Consider the following 18,026-nt stretch of genomic DNA (forward strand, 5'->3'; position numbering starts at 1 on the left):
TGAGCAAAGTGACTGGGGGCCTGCTGAGGATGCTCAGGTTGGTGCCGTGGGTTTCCATGCCCACAATGCCCTCTATGGGTTACCAACAGGACGTGTTCTTCAAGGCCTTACCTAAGGCACTGCTGAAACGACCCAAAACAAGCCCTTTAGAGGCAAAGCCCCATCTGCAGGTTGGAAGTGAACCGGTAGCTACGCTGGGAATAGCAGCTCATTCCCCAAGGCTCTTCCCACCATGCAGGCTGCTCTGAAGCAAGTGCTGGGAAGCTGATGTCAGGCTTCCCAAGGATGCTCCCATCCAACACCCTCTTCTGCTTCCCCAAGAGCCTCACTGAAGGCCTCCATGACCCAGCAGAGCAGGAGGGACCTGCTTTTTGGATGCTTCCTACCAACACCCTTTATTTCCATGGCCAGGAGCTATAGATCCAGAGCCCAGATGAAGGGAGGAGCAGCAGTGGTGGCTGGGAGCAGGGAATGGCACCCACTGGTGTGGTGCAGAAGAGCCGCCAGCCACATCCTCACCCACCTTGGGCTTATCCAGATGCTTCCCCAACCCAAATCCCAGCCTGGTTTGTATTGGGAAGGACCTTTAAGCTCCTCCAGTTCCAACCCCCTGCCATGGACAAGGACACCTTCCACTAGAGCAGCTTGCTCTAGTGTGATGCAGGATGATCCAAAGCTCCAGCTGCTGCTTTTCCCAAGAGCCCCCCAACCACAGCTGGGATAAAGCATTCCCAGCAGGACACCGAGCTCCCAGGGCCTTCCCCCTGTGCAAGGGGAAGGCTTGGAGCGAGGGGACAGGTACCTGCCAAGTGCAAGGGCTGGAGGGGGTCTTCCATGGCTGGAGATGAAGCTCAGGTCCCTCTGGCTGCAGCTTCACTCGCGTGTGACACCGAACCTCCGTGGCTGCAGCCTCCTGCAAACACAAGGACATTCAGGCCTCTCCCGAGTGATTTCAGCTGGAATTCCTGGGGAATGACCCTAGGGAAGGAGGGTGAAACTCCAGGAACTCCATCCTGGGAAATCCCGTTGGCAAAACACCACCGCATCCATCGCAACCCTGCGTCCCCCAGGCTCCTGAAGGGATGGATTGAGCGGTGGTCCATGCGTCAGTCTGTGTTGCTAACAGGCAAGACTGGAAGCAGGGTTGCTTCCCCACATTCCTCCTAGTGGCAATGGATACCCTGGGACAACGCTCTAGGAAGAGGCAATTGGACAATTCTGCTCTCGAATCCTGGAAAACTAAGTCCCCACAGCTTCAAATCCGAGTCAGCCCCTGCCCACACATCAGTGCTGTATGGAGTTACTGCATGTGTTACCTTCTAGTGACCAAACCACTTGGTTTTATGCCTGAATCCTGGTTTCCCAAGCAGGGCTTTTAGCCTCAACGGCCTGCAGGTCCCACAAGGTCCTGTTGGAGCCAAGCAGAAAAAGAAAGGAATGAAGAAACACAATCCAGGACCACCAGGGCTTTTAGGAACAAAATTTATTCCAATTTCAAACAGAGAATTTTATTTCAGGAGAAAGATATGAAAATCCATGGTGGCTTTTTGTTTTTCCATCCGAGATTTCTGTCCTAAGGGGGTTGTTGCCCAGCAGTCGGAATGGGATCATTGCAAGAAACAAACCCACTCCTGGACTGGAATGAGACACTTTGGAGCCTGAACAGATCCGGACAGTGGGTATCTTATTCAGCAACTCCTTTCCCCTCCCCTCTGCCCTCCCTCCCACCCCAACACGCACAACAATACATGCACTGCAAAGGACAAGGTTTAAAAACAGCGTCGGAGAGAGGCTCCTTTTCAAGAGGCTAATGGTGAAATGGTCTGCAATGAGAAGGTACAAGTCTAACCGAAGAAGTTCCACCACATTGGCACTTGGCAAGAGTCTCTGGCACTACTAAAGAAGGGGCATTGGCACGAACCATACTCTTCAATAACTGGGTGCTGCAGAACACACTGGATCTCGGCTGGACTCTCACGACCTGGGCTCTGTACAGAACGACACAACGGGCAGCACACTCGGCAAGTACTCTAGATATATTTTTATATATATATAGAAGTGGGGGGGGGTTTAACCTTTTTTTTTTTTTTTTACTTTTTTTTACTTTTTTCCTTTTTTTTTTTTTCCTTTTTTTTCTAAAAAAAAAAAAAAAAAAAAAAAAAAAAAAACCAACCAAGAAAACACATGAAGAAAACCCAGAGTGGAAGGCAAGGCCGACAACTGCGGGGAAGCAACAACAAGAAACCAAGGAATCCACCTCCGGGAGAGGGGAGAGGGGCAAGGAGCTATGTGACACGCTGAAGCGGGAAGGGGCTGTTGCTCCAATCCATCTGGAATGGCAGAAGGAAAAGCGGGATGCTCCTCGCCTCACGTTTCAAGCTGGCTCAAAGTTGGTTCCTTCAGCAGAGCAAAGAGCAGAGGTTGGCCCAGAGACCGTTATCCGCGGGCTCAAGATGCGAGCTTATCCCCCGAGAACCCAATTCCACCTCTTTCCTGAAGGTCTCAACCTGTGGAGCGTTCCAACTGGCCTCACTTATGGAAAAAGGGGGACAAGAGGCAAATTTGGTTTCGGGTTTGGCACTTTTGCTGGGCCAGGCCTTTGCCAAAGCGCCAGCCAAGAGAGATGCGCACCAGCGCTGCAGCAAGGCGGCGCTGGCCAAGGCAGAGGCACAACGAGCTCCCTCGTGCTCAGAGGAGCACGGGCCAAAACCGGGATGTCCTCGCATGGAACAAGGCCCGTGGACAACTCCGGATCACACACACGAGGCCGACCCGGTCCCTGCCTCCTCCCAAAGGAGGGTGCAGAGCCATCGCGGAACGCTCTCCCCTTCCCTCTGCAGTAACCACCACGCCAAGTCGCTCACCGGGCCGACAGCTACACCAAGGAGTTCCTCAGCAAGGTACTCACCCCCCCCTAACTCCTCGTGCTCACAGCCTCAACAGCTCCCACACAACAGAGTCCCTCTGCGAGAGACAGAAGCCAAACTCCCTCCTCCTGGGCCAGGGCAGCAGCGCTTCAAGAAGGGGAGGATAGAAACCCAAGGAGTTTCTGATTCAAGTGGCAGTGCCACCATCATTCACCTTGGAAAAGAACGTCTGGGAAGTTACTCCCAAGAGCCTGTGTCTCTCAGCGCCAGCTTTGGGCTGGCAATAGCTGTAGTGTGAACCATTTCCAAGAGGATCACAGAAGAGGCTGCTGCTGCCATCTGCTTGGGCTGAGCAGCACTTCGAATACACCCGGGTGATTATAAATTCCTCTTTATAGGACAGTTTCTACAAAATGGATCATTTTGGCATAAAGACAAAAAAGAAAACCAAGCAGTAAAATTGATGCAAAGCTGTCTGACACATGGGAATCCCTCTCCTTCCTCCCAAGTGTTCCATGCAGGCCAGAGCGTGGCTACTCTAAAGAGATGCTGCGCTTCCCCCAGCATCACTGCTCAGCCACGCTGGCTCTTCAGCTGTTGGTCCCGTGGCTACTGCTCCACCTCGAGCTCTCTCATGGCTCTGAGCAGAGCTTCCTTTCTCCTGTAGTGCTCTGAGACATCAGAGGCTTCCCTCACAAGAGGGACCTAGAAACAACAACGCTGTCCCTCCATACTGTAGTGTTCTAGATCGAAGCATCTCAGACAGTTGAGATTGACTCTTAACACGGTGTGCAAAACACTGACGTAGTGCTCTGTCTACAAAAGAGACAAAATATCAACAGCCCCCTTCAACAGTGCAGCTCATGTCTTCACCTTCAGGCCTTCACGGGGGCAACCTGCTTGAGCCAGAGAATTTGGACCCGATGCTACTGGTTGGAATTGAAAGAGAAGCATTAATGATGCTAAACAACACGTAGCCAGCGGTGGGTCAGGTTCCCCTGCTTCCTATCCCTGCTCCTTGCCACTGCAGTTACTTTCCAGGCTGGCAGCAGCTCTGCAGCACGTCTGTTCACTTGCCTCAGCTCTGCGATGTGCAAAGGCTTCACATCCTTCCGCTTAGTGCAGTTCCATTTGGCATCTAGAATCCACAACTGCTGCTGCTCTACCTTCCACCCTGCACCAGCAAAGCCTGCTCTCTGCTCTCCTGCTACCAGCACAGCAGAGCTCCCTGCTCCCACCACGACACAGCACACGTCCCCCTGGAGCAAGGTTGGGTGCGAGTCTTCCGACGAGGATCCCTACACTCCTCTCTCAAGAGAAACCCAGCAGCATGTGCTTATGGGGAATGCATAAACAGGAGAGGGAGAACTGCTCTTCCCCTCCATCCTCAAGCTTTTCAGGTAAGAATCCTCCCTCCATCCCAAAGTTGGTCACGAACCAACTCTGGTCCTTCCTACGAACCTACGAGCTGGACAGGACCGAGGAGTTCTTCCACAGTCAATTGAACACACTGGCACAGAACAACAATCAAGGCTTGTTTGCTACTAGCAGCAAGAAAAGAACTCAAGGGTGGCACGAGACTAGAGAGATTTCCCATCCAGCCCAAGCGTGATGCTGGAACGCCACAGCTCCTGGGCGCGCCGTGGGGATGCGCTGCCCGCAGAAGCCGCTCCACGCCACACACCACCGCTCTCTACTCGACAAGACCTAAGTCTGCCCTCTGCAAACGGAGCCCTTGTGGTGTGTGGGGAAGGGGGAGGACGTGGGGACGTGTGTGAGAAACCAAAAGGAAAAGCAAACCTAAAATTCAAACCAAAAGAAAGAAAACCGAGAAGAGAAAACGAATGAACAGTTACAGTCAGGCACTTCCCCAGGCTCAGCAGCTATTGCTCCAAGAGCTTCCATCATTTGTAGTCCATGAACAAAATACAGCAACACGTAGCAAACTATGTATAGAACATCAATAATTTAAAAAAAAAAAAAATAATAATCACAGTCTCCATACCTTTTATCATTGATAAAGAAACAAAATAACTCAAAACTAGAACATATCAAGAATGGCAAAGTGATGGCTTTTGGTGGTGGTGGTGGCGGTTTGCCTTTTTCTTGTGTGGGGTTTCTTTTTTGCACAATGGTTGGAGAGCAATTGCTCCTCCCCAACGTTTCATCACAGTGAACCATGGAGCGTGTCCTGGGGAAGGGAAAGGGTAGGGCAAGAAGCAAGCAGGGTTAACAACTGACACCAGAGGCACCCATAGCACGAGGCAAAGGGCCCAGTAGCATTCTGCACTCCCACAGTCCAGTGAATGCACAATCTCAGCTGGAAAGTTGGGGGTTGTTTTTATATATATATTTATATATATACCATGGGAATGAAAACGGGGCAGAGGGGGGGAAGAAAAGGGGCAGGGGGATGCAAAAAGTGGCGAAGCAACGAAGGAAAGCTCAAGATGAGGCTGCTTTGAGTGAGCAGAACGTAAGAAGTAAGCAAGGTGCTGAAGAGATGAGGCATATCCCCGTTAACTTGTGAAAGAAAAGCGATCTTGTTAAAATAGGAAATCAGCTACTCTGTGGACAGAGACATGAGACTCCAGGGGTAACACTGAGCACGTGCCACTCCACAGGTCAGACAATTTGCAATCATTACATCATCAAAAAAAAAAAAAACAAAAAAAAAGGAAAAAAAAAACAAAAAAAAACAAAAAAGGAATTAAAACTTTTGTGGTTTTCCTGTCGTCTGGAAACTTTCTTGTTTTGTCTTTTCTTCCCAACGAAGCCTCTCAAAGGGGCTGAGAGCAGAGCGGGGTCAAACCAGGTTGTATTCCTTCAGGTTGAGCTGTAGGATGGTGTCCTTGACAGCTGCGAAGACGAAACGGATGTTTTCCGTGTCTGTGGCACATGTGAAGTGGGAATAGATGATTTTGTCGCTGTCGGGATTTAAATCCACAAACATCTTGAGAATGAACTCCCGGGCTGCCTGCGCATCCCTCTGCGGGCCTGCAGCGAACAGAGACACCGGTTACCCACTCACCCAGCAACCCCACACACTGGGGTGGGTTGGAAGGGACCTTAAAGCTCCTCCAGCTCCAACCCCTTGCCACGGGCAGGGACACCTTCCACTTGAGCAGCTTGCTCTGAGCCCCATCCACCCTGGCTTTGAGCATTACCAAGGATGGGGCAGCCACAGCTTCTCTGTTCCAACCCATTCCAGTGTCCCAGCACCCCCACAGGGAAGAGCTTCTGCTAAGAGCTCATCTCAATGTACCCTGTAAGGATCTAAAGCCAGCTTTAAATGAACTCAGCTGAAGAGCCCGAAGCATGATTTGGGCTAAAGAGCTGTGTTGCCAACAGCAATTTCTCTGCTTCACATCGACCCTGGCTGACCACAGCTGCACATGGCACATGAGTCACAATTCACTTTGGAGACCTGCAGCACCCTCATTTGAACAAGCTGGGTATTGGACCAGGCAGTTTCTTCAAACAAGGACTCACATCACCTCCTGACTACAGGACTGAAGTGCCCAGTACACCAGTGACGGGGGTTTATGAACTGGCTTTCTGCACAAGCACACAGGTAGGAAAGCCAGACTTCCATAACACCCTGAAGTGCATCCTGAGGGCAGGAGGAGTCATTCTTCACCTAGGAGAGGCTCATTCCATCAGATTCCAGTTACCTCCGTATGATCAAGATACTTTGGTGCCATCTTCTCCTTGCTGTAGCTATTCCTTCCCCAATCCAGATGTTTTGCCCATCTCTAGAGCTGAGGTATCTTTCAAAACCAAATACAACTGTGACCAAACCACCTCCAACCCCTTCTTCCAGATAAGAACGTTCCTCCTTGAAAACCACTCACCATCAAACTCCGGGAAATAGTCGACAAGGTGGGAATATAGGATCTTGTCTTCCAACAGATCTTTCTTGTTGAGAAAGAGGATAACAGAAGAGTTTTGGAACCATGGGTAAGTGATAATGGTTCGAAAGAGGGCTTTGCTCTCTTCCATCCGGTTCTGAAAGAGAGAAGAGAAAGCCTTGTTTCCACAAAGGAGCACACTGAGATGCTTTTCTGCTGCCTGCACTCCCATCTGTAGCAATCCAGAATCTTGGATACTGGATGCAGAATCCTTTGGCCCCAGGTAGGTTCTGGCTCAAGCTGCACCAGTAAATACAAAGGAAATGCAAGATCTAATGGATTCCAGCTTCATTTAATTGGCAAACCATTGAGATCAAAAGTCTTAGTAGTCATTTTTATGCTGTGAGAGTCATGTAAGAGGACTCTGTGGACATGTTTTGTCTGTAGAAAAGGAATAACTGCTGTTACCTAATGGCATTTTTTAGTCTCTTAGCAAGTGTAAAGATTCAGTGTCACACCTTCAAAGAGAGCAGGCACTATCTAAAAAGGCAGCAGTCACAGCACGGAGTCATTCAGTGTGGAAAGGAGGAACGGAGGGGGTTTAGGAGCATTCCCAGGCACACAGAACTCAGCAATTTCACAGTATTTCAGGATTACTCGACAAGTTCCCGATGATGCAAATGCTCCACACATTCTCCATCCTCAGGGACATCATGACCCATCAAGGCTCATGTTCCCTCTGCAACAGGATGAACTGAAGGCCAAAACCAGCAATAGATGCTAACCCCACTTTGGTACCAGCCTGCAGAAGCTAAAGACATTCCTCCTTTCTTTGCACCTTCCTGCTGAGTTCCCATTCTTTGGCTTACCTCGTTATCAGATTCCACCAGAACTTGGTCATATTCACTAAGTGCTACTAAAAACATGATGGAAGTCACATTTTCAAAGCAATGGATCCACTTCCTTCGTTCTGATCTTTGCCCTCCAACATCCACCATTCTAAGGAAGAGAAACACACATAGTAGCACAGAAGTGGCTGCAGTTCTCTAGCTGAACACAAAGGACCAGCATATGATAGGAAGGATCGTGGCTCTTTGCCACTCAATTTAACTTGGCATGGGGATGGAATATGTGTTTGCTAACAAAACCCTCAGGTTTACAAACCACCCTGCTCCAGAAATACATCCAACTGACAGGATGGCCACCAAATGCCACCTGGTGCTGCAGCAGCATAGGCAGTGAGCTTTGGTGTCATCCTGAGAGCGCAGGGAGGGCACAGAAAAGGATTTCTGCACGAGAAGTGGTCTCTTTTTGAAGGAGAAATAACTGGTCAAGGTTGGTTGAGCTCAGCGTTCTTAAAGGCAAATACATTCCACTCCCAGCCCAAGCCTTCCCCCATCCCCTCGGTGGCTTAAGCTCCCATCAGTTCACTCCTCACATGCAACACAATCCCTCCCAAGATCCCTGCAAGATGGTTAGTTGGGCTTTAAGTGTTACTGATTCTGTTCCACAGCTTGGAGCTTTCCCTTCATCAGAATAACATGTTACACCATCCCCACAGCAGGAGCAGCCTTCAGCAGATGCTTCAGAGCATCACACCACATACAGCCACTCAAGCACCGGCCCACTCTAAAGCCATCCTGAGTTCAGCTGTAACATGAATACACCTTCAGTACCTGAAGATAATATTCTCTAGGTCAAAGGGGTACTCTATGATCCCAGTTGTAGGAACTCGAACCCGTAGCACATCTTGCTGAGTTGGTAGATATCCCGGGGTAGCGATACGATCCACGTCGCTGAGATAGCTACAGGAAGGGAAAGACAAATTGCCCGAGGTTACAGCACATAAAGACCCCTATTTCAACCCCATTAGGCTTTCCATGGCTCAACAAGAAAAGCAAAAGTCACCTGAATCACTTCAAATATGGGAATAAATCTTTGGGGAGCAGTAATTCACCAGCCATCTGCTTCGGGGAGAAACAGGAGCAAGGACAGCAAAGGAGTGTGGCAGGCAGAGAAAGGTGAAGTTCAGGGATGCTTATGGTTGAGAATTAAGTCTCATCTGAGGTTTTCTATTTAGTAACAAGCAAACCTATGTCATCTGCCAAACCAGCCACCAGTTAAGTTACACATCCATGGAGACCAAAGGACAAACCTGAAGAGAGAGCAACACTTCTGCTACCTAAGTGCCAGGGCCACGCTAGATGGTGTAGGGTAGAGATTCAAGCCTCAGGCAGATCCAGAAGCAGATGTGCCTGTATCACCCTCCACAACCCATCTTATCCTTTACCTTAGGAAAGGTAGGAAGTAGGAAATGGTGAGGAATTTCCAGATCTGTATCTACCCCCAAAACAAACACAGCTTCTCTAGTGCAGCTCTTTGCCTTGTGGAGGCAGATTCAAACAAGTTCCCAGGTTCCTGCTCCCACTGCTCTTTCAGCTTCACTTTTCCTAAGGATATTTCTGCCTTTCTCATGTGCCTACAGCTTTCATCCCAATCCACGTGGCCAGCAGAGGCTGTGCAGCTTGTCTAAAGCACCAGCAAGACTCACCCACGTCAGGGAAACCGAGAGAAGGTACTTTAAATAACACAGGGAAATCCACAGCAGTATTCCTGCTCTCTGGAACCAACTCTAGGCTTCCATTAAACAACTGGACAGGTATTATTTGTTAGAGCATCACTCCCATCTACCAGTCAGTAGGTACTTACTATTTAGCTGAGTCAGAAAGCTGATATTCTCTTCTCCTGTCATAACACTCTTGGATTCCAGGGTCATTCCACAATGTTTTAATTGCACTTACATATGGCTGCTCAAATGTCATGACCTTTTCTACATCCACTTCCCGGATCAGCACTGCATTGGCCTGGAGATTGAAGAGGAAAGACAGAAAGAGACAGAGAAGTTCAAAAGGGGGTGTTGTCAGCAATCAGAAGCAAGGGCTATTGGTCACAGAGAGGCCAAACTGCCCTAAGAAGCAGTCCTTGAGCACACATCTATGGGAAAGGCTGCCCAGAGGTTGAGACTGCCATGCAGAAGGACACAAGGGAACAGAAACTTTGGAGTCAAGCCCTAGAATCCTCAGTGCCTAAAGATAAGTGCACAAAGTGGGAGCAACTTACCTTGTTCTGTTCATATTTGTACAGAATCTTCAGGGTTTCCATGGCCCTGATCATAGACTGCATGGCAGTGAAGATGTTCTGGTACACCAGCTTGGTGAAGCCTTTTTTATCCTCTTCAGAGTAGCCTGAGCCATGAATGATACGCATCTGCTTAATGAACGTGCTCTTTCCACTCTCCCCAGTGCCTACAGAATGCAAGAGAGAGTTAAGAGCCATCAGGAGCAAGGTTTGCTGAGGCAGAAAGCATCTACCATCCATCCCATCCCACCCCAAAGCTCCTCTTTGCTCTACCCAAGCACACACGGCTTCCAAGCACTGTTTGAGCTGCTTCCCAGGATCCTCAAGGCCACTCTGGCTGGTCCAGCTCATCCCTACCCCGAAGCTTAGAGCACAGGAAGACATCTTGTCCTTCCGAGCAGCCTTCACAAGCAGCTCTGGTTCTTCTTCCACCTCTCACGTTACAGCTCCTCCCACCCGTTCTGCGTCAAAAGGCCCCTGGTCCGTCACACCTGACCTATTCCCAGATACTCCAGTAAGATGCTACAATAATCCCAGCAGCACGCTCCACAACTGGTGACACTGCCAATGGAGAGGCTCAGGGGAAGCTCGTTTGCTCGGGTGTTTCGTTGGGGTTTGGTCTTCCCGAAAATGTGGCTTTTCTCTGGCCACAACCGAAATAAATCAGCTCTAAAGGAGAAAGGAGCTCAAGAAACAATTGGGTTCTCCAGCTGATGGGAGCAGCTACGGAAGGGCATCTGCTCAGCATCCCAAACTGCTGTGCAAACAGGATGTTTGGACTGAAATGGTAATCACCACTGGGGCAAGATACCTCTAGGAGTGCTTGTGCCCTCTGGGCATTACAGAGTTAACACGAGGGGAGAGCAGAGGAGGATGCTGCTTACAGCTCTCTGCACTGGGTCTTCAGCCCTTACAGACTGCAGGCTGCTCAGCAGGGCTACCTGCTCCTTCTACCATGGGGTTGCTGCTCCAGGGACACGAGGGCTTAGAGCACACAGGAGGGAAAGACACAGCACATTCAGCCTGGCCCTGTCGCTGCTTCCTGCACACTCAGCGAGGCAGGTCCTCCCACTCCTACATTTATGGCCCCAGAGAAGTGTTGCTGAACACGTGAAGGCCAACAGAGGAGATAAAGAGATAGGGGAGGAACTTTCTGACACCGTAAGTATGAGAGAAAACCATCAGCAGGTAAAGTGTCGATGCTGATACACGGCCTGGTTAGAGTCATGATTCCAGGGAGACCTTAGGGCAGCTCCCAAGGGAAACCTGGAGAGGGGCTTTGGACAAGGGCCTGTAGGGACAGGCCAAGGGGAATGGCTTGAACTTGCCAGAGGGGAGACTGAGATGAGCTCTTAGGCAGAAGCTCTTCCCTGGGAGGGTGCTGAGGCGCTCGCACAGGGTGCCCAGAGAAGCTGTGGCTGCCCCATCCCTGGCAGTGTTCAAGGGCAGGTTGGACACAGGGGCTTGGAGCAAGCTGCTCCAGTGGTAGGCGTCCACAGCCAACAGCTTAAAAAACATCTACCACGGATGCTTCTCTCACGTACTTTTAGTCAGTCTTTTAAACCTTTGCTATCCATATACAGAATATATAAACAAAGAAACCTCTTTAATACAGGGGCCCAACTCCCTGAGAGCAAAAACTAAAACCTATCCCATAAGCAACAAGTCCTTTCACCATCAGGTATCCTCACAGCAGGGACTCGCTGTATGAAGCCTAGATGTCATTCATCACACTCCACAGTTACTACTCAGAGGTAGATTCTCAGTTACTCCTGTTTGTAGTGCGAGGCTAAAAGACAAACAAATAAATATGCTCCCATAAGAGCAGGGAGCACAGAACCAGAAGCAGCACATTTAAACCAAACCAGCTCCCCCCATAGCTGAGATGCGACAGAAATCCCATCAGCAAGGAGAGGGATGAACATTAGAAACACCATTAACAGACAGCAAAGGCTCTCAAACACAAAGCTATCCCATAATATGGGAGAGGGGAAATGGAAACTGAAATCTTTTGTGGTTTCTCTCACTGTGGTGAGAAATGCTTCCTCGGTGCTTACCACAGCGACCAAAAGTGGGGGGGGGGAAGACAAGACGCTGTGCTTCAAAGCATTCTGACAGCACAAACCTAAGAGAAACCTCAGCACCAGTCACTCAGACCCGGATTTCTCCTGTCACCCACCAGCACCCATCTTTGGGGTGGGGTTTTTGGTTAAAAGTGCCTTTTGATCTCACCCAGCCGAGGTTTTGCAGAGCACAGTAACCTCATTGCATCTGCTAACGTTGAGGCAACGTGAATTCCCCATTTCATCTGGCAAAGGGGGAAAAGCAACAGTTCACCCTGCATTGGGAACAACCCCTGACTGGCACTCGGAGGTTCATTCCTCAGTCAACACGCTGAACCCCCCCTCCCCACCCAGTACAAAGAGGAACAACCACCTTATACCAGAGGGCAATGTCCAACACCTTGAAAGCAGAGTTCTTACTACCTCGTGCATCATCGATTCCCACTGTCGGTCCTCACCCCAGTGCTCTGGTTTAGGCTTCAACCACCAAACTGTCATTGAACAAAGTGACAAGGAAAATGAATGAAGTTTCTGGGAGACAGAAATTCCCTCTGGAATCAAGAGGGTTTGGGAGAGGCCTCTCACTAACACCATCCCTAACAGTGGTGGATGGAATTGCTCCACGTAATAGCAAGAAAGAAACCCCTGGAAGCACAGTTACGTCAAGGAGGGAGAACACTCACTACCTGCCACGAGTGAAGGTGGGAATTGTGCTGTCTCCAGTGCAAAGCACTCAGCAGACACATCCTAGAACCGGGAACGTTGCTCATTCAATATTAACCACCTCCTATAGAGCTTTTGTTCTGCAAATCTGATGCTGAATGGCCCAGAGCTGCAACTTGCAGAAAAGCAGAAAGGATTCTTGAGCAATTGGGATCATTCTTAAAGTGTAATCTTTAGATCCAGTGGGATCTTCTTAACCCAGATCTATCCTATAGTGCCAACCTATTTTGAAACGGCTGCTTCTGTGGGACCGCTGTCAGGAAGCAGGAGACACACGGAAGACATGTACCCGATGTCTTACAGCAGCTGCCCCAGCGGCTCTGCAGAGCACAAACATCAGGCCCTGGATTTTACCCTTCACCTGAAGCACAGCAACACGTTAACCACCCAGGATTCAGGGGGAGAAGGAAAGCCCTGGCCTTCCCTTCATTGCCACGCCACAACAATGGCAGCCCTCCAGAGGCAGCCCCAGCCTCACTTCACTCCTGTCAAGTTGGCTATTTGATCCCCCAGGGATCATTCCCAATCCATCCGCTGTACCTCAATGGGCAGCTCCCACCAGACCCCAATAAGCTCAATCCAGCAGATCCGCTCCACGGTTCAGCTCGAGACGACGGGGTATTTCAGACACAAAGCAGGACACATGCACAAGCAATGCTACATCACAGCAGCCATGAAAACTGAAACACAAGTCCAAATTGGGGGGCTCCCTGGACATCAAGCTCATTGCTGAAGGAGGACCTAAACGCCTCAAATCTTAGCTGGCCGCTCTTGGAACTGATCCCCCATCACTATAAACCTTACCTCAACATGGAATAGTTATTTACCCATCTGCACACCACTCCATTTCCACCTCACACCTACATCCTTATCGCTGCACAGGTGATTTCTACCTCCAAAAAGCACCAGAGCCATTTCCCCCTCAGACACAGCTCTGCTGGGCTTTGTTTCTCTTCAGATCCACTCCCCCCCAAGCTCCCAACCCCACCGGCCCTCCCTGGGTGGCGCAAGGGGAATTCTGTGCTTTAGGAGCTGGAAGATGATTCTTCCACACACATTTACCCAAGGCGTGGAAATTTTTCCCTAGGAAGAGAAGCTGTGGCTGCCCCATCCCTGGCAGTGCTCAAGGACAGGTTGGATGCAGCTTGGAGCAACCTGTTCCAATGGAAGGTGCCCCTGCCCGTAGCAAGGGGGTTGGAACTGAACGGGCTTTAAGGTCCCTTCCAACACAACCCACTCCATGGTTCTATGGATACCGAAAAGCATCAACTCCATCCCTGGATCCTGCCCGCTGATAAAAGGCCGGCTACGGGAAGCACTTCCTCGAGCCCATTTCCACACACACCCATCTCGGTGCCCGAGCCTCCAGAGCCCAAATCACTCCCGATCAATTGTATGAGTTCACCCTCACAGTTCCTCCCGATGTCAAACACCATTTGGACACCGAACGCGCCGCAAAACCCACACAAAGGGCAGCCAACAACACATCCCCCACACACACACACACACACAGACACCGAGGGCGAGGGGGGAAACAACCCCGGTCCCCCCCTTCCAACAACCACCGCCCGGGCGCGGCCACCGGGACCTGTCAAGCCCCGCGGCCGGGGCAGGGCCCAGGCCCCTTTGGCGCGGTCAGGCCGGGCCCGTCGCTTCTCACCCAGCAGCAGCAGCTTCAGCTCGCGGCGGGCGTCGCGCTTGTCCCTCCGCAACTGCTTCTCGATCTCGGCGTTGATGCGCTTCGACTCCTTCACCTCGTCGCTCAGGCAACAGGCCATCATGGACTCCAGAGTCATGGTGGCGCCGAGGCCGGGCCTCCCCCGCCCGCCCGCCCACCCCCCCCCACCACCACCACCACCACCACCACCCCCCCGGGGCACCGAGCACCGGCCTCCGCACGGCCGGGAGCGCGGCCCGGCCCCGCGCCCCCTTCCCTGCCCACCCCACCCTCCCTCCCTGCGCGGCCCGGCCCCGGCCCCGGCCTCAGATCCGACTACGTGCGGCCGGGCCTAGCGCCGCCGTCGTCGCCGCCGCCGCCACTACCACGACGACGACGACGACCAAAACCGCCGCCGCCGCCGGCCCCCTCCGCGCTGCCCTCTCCCGGCTGCGGCCGCCGCTCCCTCCCCGCACGGCCCCGCCGAGGCAGCGACGAGCCGGCGCAACCCAACCCGCTGCCGCCGAAAACAAGCGCTGACTGACAGCCGCTCAGCCAATGGCACAGCGCGGATTGCGGCGGGGGCGGGACTAAGCCGGCGGGGCGGGGCGCCGCAGCCAACCGGAGCGCGAGTTTGGTTGGCCGGGCACGGGAGGGGGGGGGGGAGCAGTGCGCGGACGCGCGTTCCCAGAGCGGGGCGGGGGCCGCTGGGCATTGTGGGACGGTGGCGGACCGGGGCGGGCGGCCATGGCGGCCCGTGGGCTTCTCCCCACAGGCCGGGTGCGGAGCGGGCACCGCGGCCTTGCCCGGCCCGGCCTCACCTCACCTCACCCCGCGGGGCCGCGGCTCCTTCCGCCGGCCGCCACCCCCGGCCCCGCTCTTGGGGAGCGCCCAGCCCGGGCTCAGGCCCCGCCCGCCCACGGCTGCGGCAGCGGGGGAAATGCCCGGCGGGCCCGGGGCCGCCTCTGAACCCGGCCCCGTTCCCGGCGCTCCGTGCACGGCCTCAACGCTGCCTTTAGCCTCGGTGCCCCCCTTGCTGCTTAGCAGGGCCCTGTTACAGGTAGCCCCGAGGCAGCCTGATGTCAGCCCGAGCCTTGGCCATCCATGCATCCATGCATCCATCCATCCATCCTCGCTGCTTTACCTTCATGAGGAACCCAACCCTACCGCAGTAGAAGACACACTTGGGACCCCCATCTTCCACCTGTACAGGCTGGTTCCTAAGCTCAGTTCATCCCGGAGCCCTCCAGAACGGGGGGGGGAGGGCGGGCTCAAACGGGACCAACGAGCCCCAGCCCTGTATCTCAGTCACCCCAGGACCGTGTTCCTTCAGTCAGGCATCACCCACAGAGCAGGAAGTGCTGACAGGGACCGCGGACCCAGTGCCCCAGGCAGCTGCATCCCCCTCCCTGTGCAGGAAGAGATGGAATTGCGGAAGCTCCATAGATTCTCTTTTACCATGGCCATGTCCACAAGCTGCAGCTCCCACCATCCCTTTGGATGGACACCAGGGTCCCTGCTGGTTCAGGAAGAGGGGAAGAGGCAAAGCAAGACCTCTGTGGCAAGGTAAAACTGGTGCACACAACATCCCAAAGGAGAAGTCTCTTCCCACCTTCCCCTTGCTCCATCTGGTGTTGTTTCTCTGTCTCAGCTTCCTTAACGCCGAGGTTCACCCCAGCTCTGCTGTTTGCAGGTGTTTTGGAGCCCGTATGGATGCCCAGCTCCATCACTGCCTGGTCTGGCTGCGGTCACTCCCCTTATCCTTGCCCTGTTCTGCCTGGAGCTCTGTGCGTAACCACTGACAGCAGCAGGACAGAGCTGCTACATCCCTGTCTTCCTGGTTACCTGCCGGTCCCTGCCCCGTGGCAGTCTGATGGAGACACAGACACGAGATGCTCCCAAGCAGCAGGCTGTTTCCCACTGCCATTCCTCCTGCTCTTCTAGCTGTGCTGCTCCCCTCAGCTCTTGGCCTCAATGAGCAGAAGATTTTCACTTCTTTTTCCAGTGGTCTCACCATAGTTTGGCTTTTCCCAGCATCCATTCCCTTCCATTCTTCTCCTGCTTTCTCTTCCTGGTGTCCCACCCCTCAGACAGAGCTGTTCCTCTCTCCTTACTGATCTCTGGTGAAAGACTTGTTCCTCTGGCAGGTGACTCCAAGTCACAGTGAGCTGCTCAGTGTCATCCTTTGGAACTCCAGCCAGGAATGGTGCTTAAGGAAGCAGGAAGCCTTCAGTTCCTACCACACTGCTCTGGCTTTAAGCAAGTCACTTCACCTCCTTGCCTGTCCTCAGGCTGTGAGTGCAAGATAGATCCTGGCTCAGGAGTTACCAACCAGGGCTGCCAGGCTGCTTTGCACCACAAGGTGCTATGTGCCAGAGGCTGTTGTTTGGGTTCTCTTCCCTTGAGCAGGAGCAAAACCTAAAGGCCAGAAGCTCCTGCACTGGTTGCCATAGGAAAAGGAGGAACAACATCTGCATCCAGCCTCTGGACCACTTGGCACCTGCTGCCAGGCATCAGCTCTGATGAATCCTGCTCCGTGGAGGTAGGAATGACAGAGCTGGTGGTCTCCAAGCAGCAATGCTCTGTCTGCTCCTTCCCTTCCTGCCCTCCTGGAAAAGCTGCTTGGAGCAGGGAGAAGCCAGCTGCAGTTTGCTGCAGCTGCTCCATCAGTTTTCCTTGCCTAAAGAAAAGCATCTTGCAACCAGACAGCGCAAACTGATCCCATCCTGCTGCAGAAACCAGGTGCTTTGGGCACCCAGTTCAGCTGCACACACACACACACACACAGGGGGATGTGCTGCAGAGGGGCAGCAAGAGGGGGTCAGGTTGCTCTGTGGGTTTGCTGGAGATGGCCCCATGAATTCCTGGTGCTGAAGGCCTATAAAGCAAGGCAAAGCAGCTCTGTTCCAGTGCCAGAGGATGCTGTCCATCCAGCCTGGAGCCCCACTGATGGTCCTGCAGCCAGCTCTGGGACCCCAACAGCAGAGAAGGACCTCTTGGAGGAGTCCATGGCTTGCCACTGCTGAGAGCACAACCCAGGCCCAGAGAGGATGTGCTCCAAGGAGGACAGCTTCCAGCACCCACCTCCATCAGCCCCAGCATGGAGCACCCACACCAGCCTCACCTCCCACAGGAGGGCACTGCAAGCCAGAGGTGCTGCCAGCTCCAGCACCTTTTTCTCCTCCAGCGCCAAGGGGAGCAGGTCAGGATGGGACCCTGCCACTGCTTAACGCAAGCCTGGGCAGTGCACGGTCAGTGGTTGCCATCCCAGCTCTCACAGGAAGGAAAAGGAAAGGGATGTATTGTTTAATGCAAGAAAGCATCTTCATACCAGTGAAGTGTGAGCAGTGAGAACCTTCTGTAAACCAGGACCAGCTCAGTCATCCCCTTCCCCATGCTGCAGATCCTGTTCTGTGAATCATAGAATCCCAGCCTGGGTTGGGCTGGAAGGGACCTTAAAGCTCCTCCAGCTCCAACCCCTGCCATGGGCAGGGACCCCTTCCACTAGAGCAGCTTGCTCCAAGCCCCTGTGTCCAACCTGGCCTTGAACACTGCCAGGGATGGGGCAGCCACAGCTTCTCTGGGCACCCTGTGCCAGCGCCTCAGCACCCTCCCAGGGAAGAGCTTCTGCCTAAGAGCTCATCTCAGTCTCCCCTCTGGCAGGGTCAAGCCATTCCCCTTGGCCTGTCCCTACATCCCTTGTCCCAAGCCCCTCTCCAGGTTTCCT

At 52.9% G+C, this 18,026-nt stretch overlaps 1 protein-coding gene across 1 annotated transcript; it reads right to left on the reverse strand.

The window, feature by feature from the left end:
• Positions 1–4,743: 4,743 nt before the first annotated feature.
• GNA11 (G protein subunit alpha 11) lies at positions 4,744–14,482 on the reverse strand. The gene is made up of 7 exons (XM_062625025.1): positions 14,303–14,482; positions 9,839–10,023; positions 9,428–9,582; positions 8,395–8,523; positions 7,588–7,717; positions 6,722–6,875; positions 4,744–5,864 (listed from the first exon to the last, which is right to left on the reverse strand). The coding sequence occupies exons 1-7, from the start codon at positions 14,436–14,438 to the stop codon at positions 5,674–5,676; spliced, it is 1,080 nt and encodes a 359-aa protein (XP_062481009.1). The 5' UTR covers positions 14,439–14,482; the 3' UTR covers positions 4,744–5,673.
• Positions 14,483–18,026: the final 3,544 nt, after the last annotated feature.

Source organism: Pezoporus occidentalis, unplaced genomic scaffold (assembly GCF_034315485.1).
Source record: "Pezoporus occidentalis ecotype Australia unplaced genomic scaffold, CSIRO_AGI_Poc_V1 ctg276, whole genome shotgun sequence".
In the NCBI taxonomy this organism is placed as follows: domain Eukaryota; kingdom Metazoa; phylum Chordata; class Aves; order Psittaciformes; family Psittacidae; genus Pezoporus; species Pezoporus occidentalis.

Coding starts and splice junctions, on each gene's coding strand:
- GNA11 (XM_062625025.1), bottom strand. CDS start 14,438: ATGACTCTGGAGTCCATGATGGCCTGTTGCCTGAGCGACGAGGTGAAG. Junction 10,024..14,302: donor GCTGAAGCTGCTGCTGCTGG/GTGAGAAGCGAC, acceptor TGCATTCTGTAG/GCACTGGGGAGAGTGGAAAG. Junction 6,876..7,587: donor TGGTGGAATCTGATAACGAG/GTAAGCCAAAGA, acceptor TCTCTCTTTCAG/AACCGGATGGAAGAGAGCAA.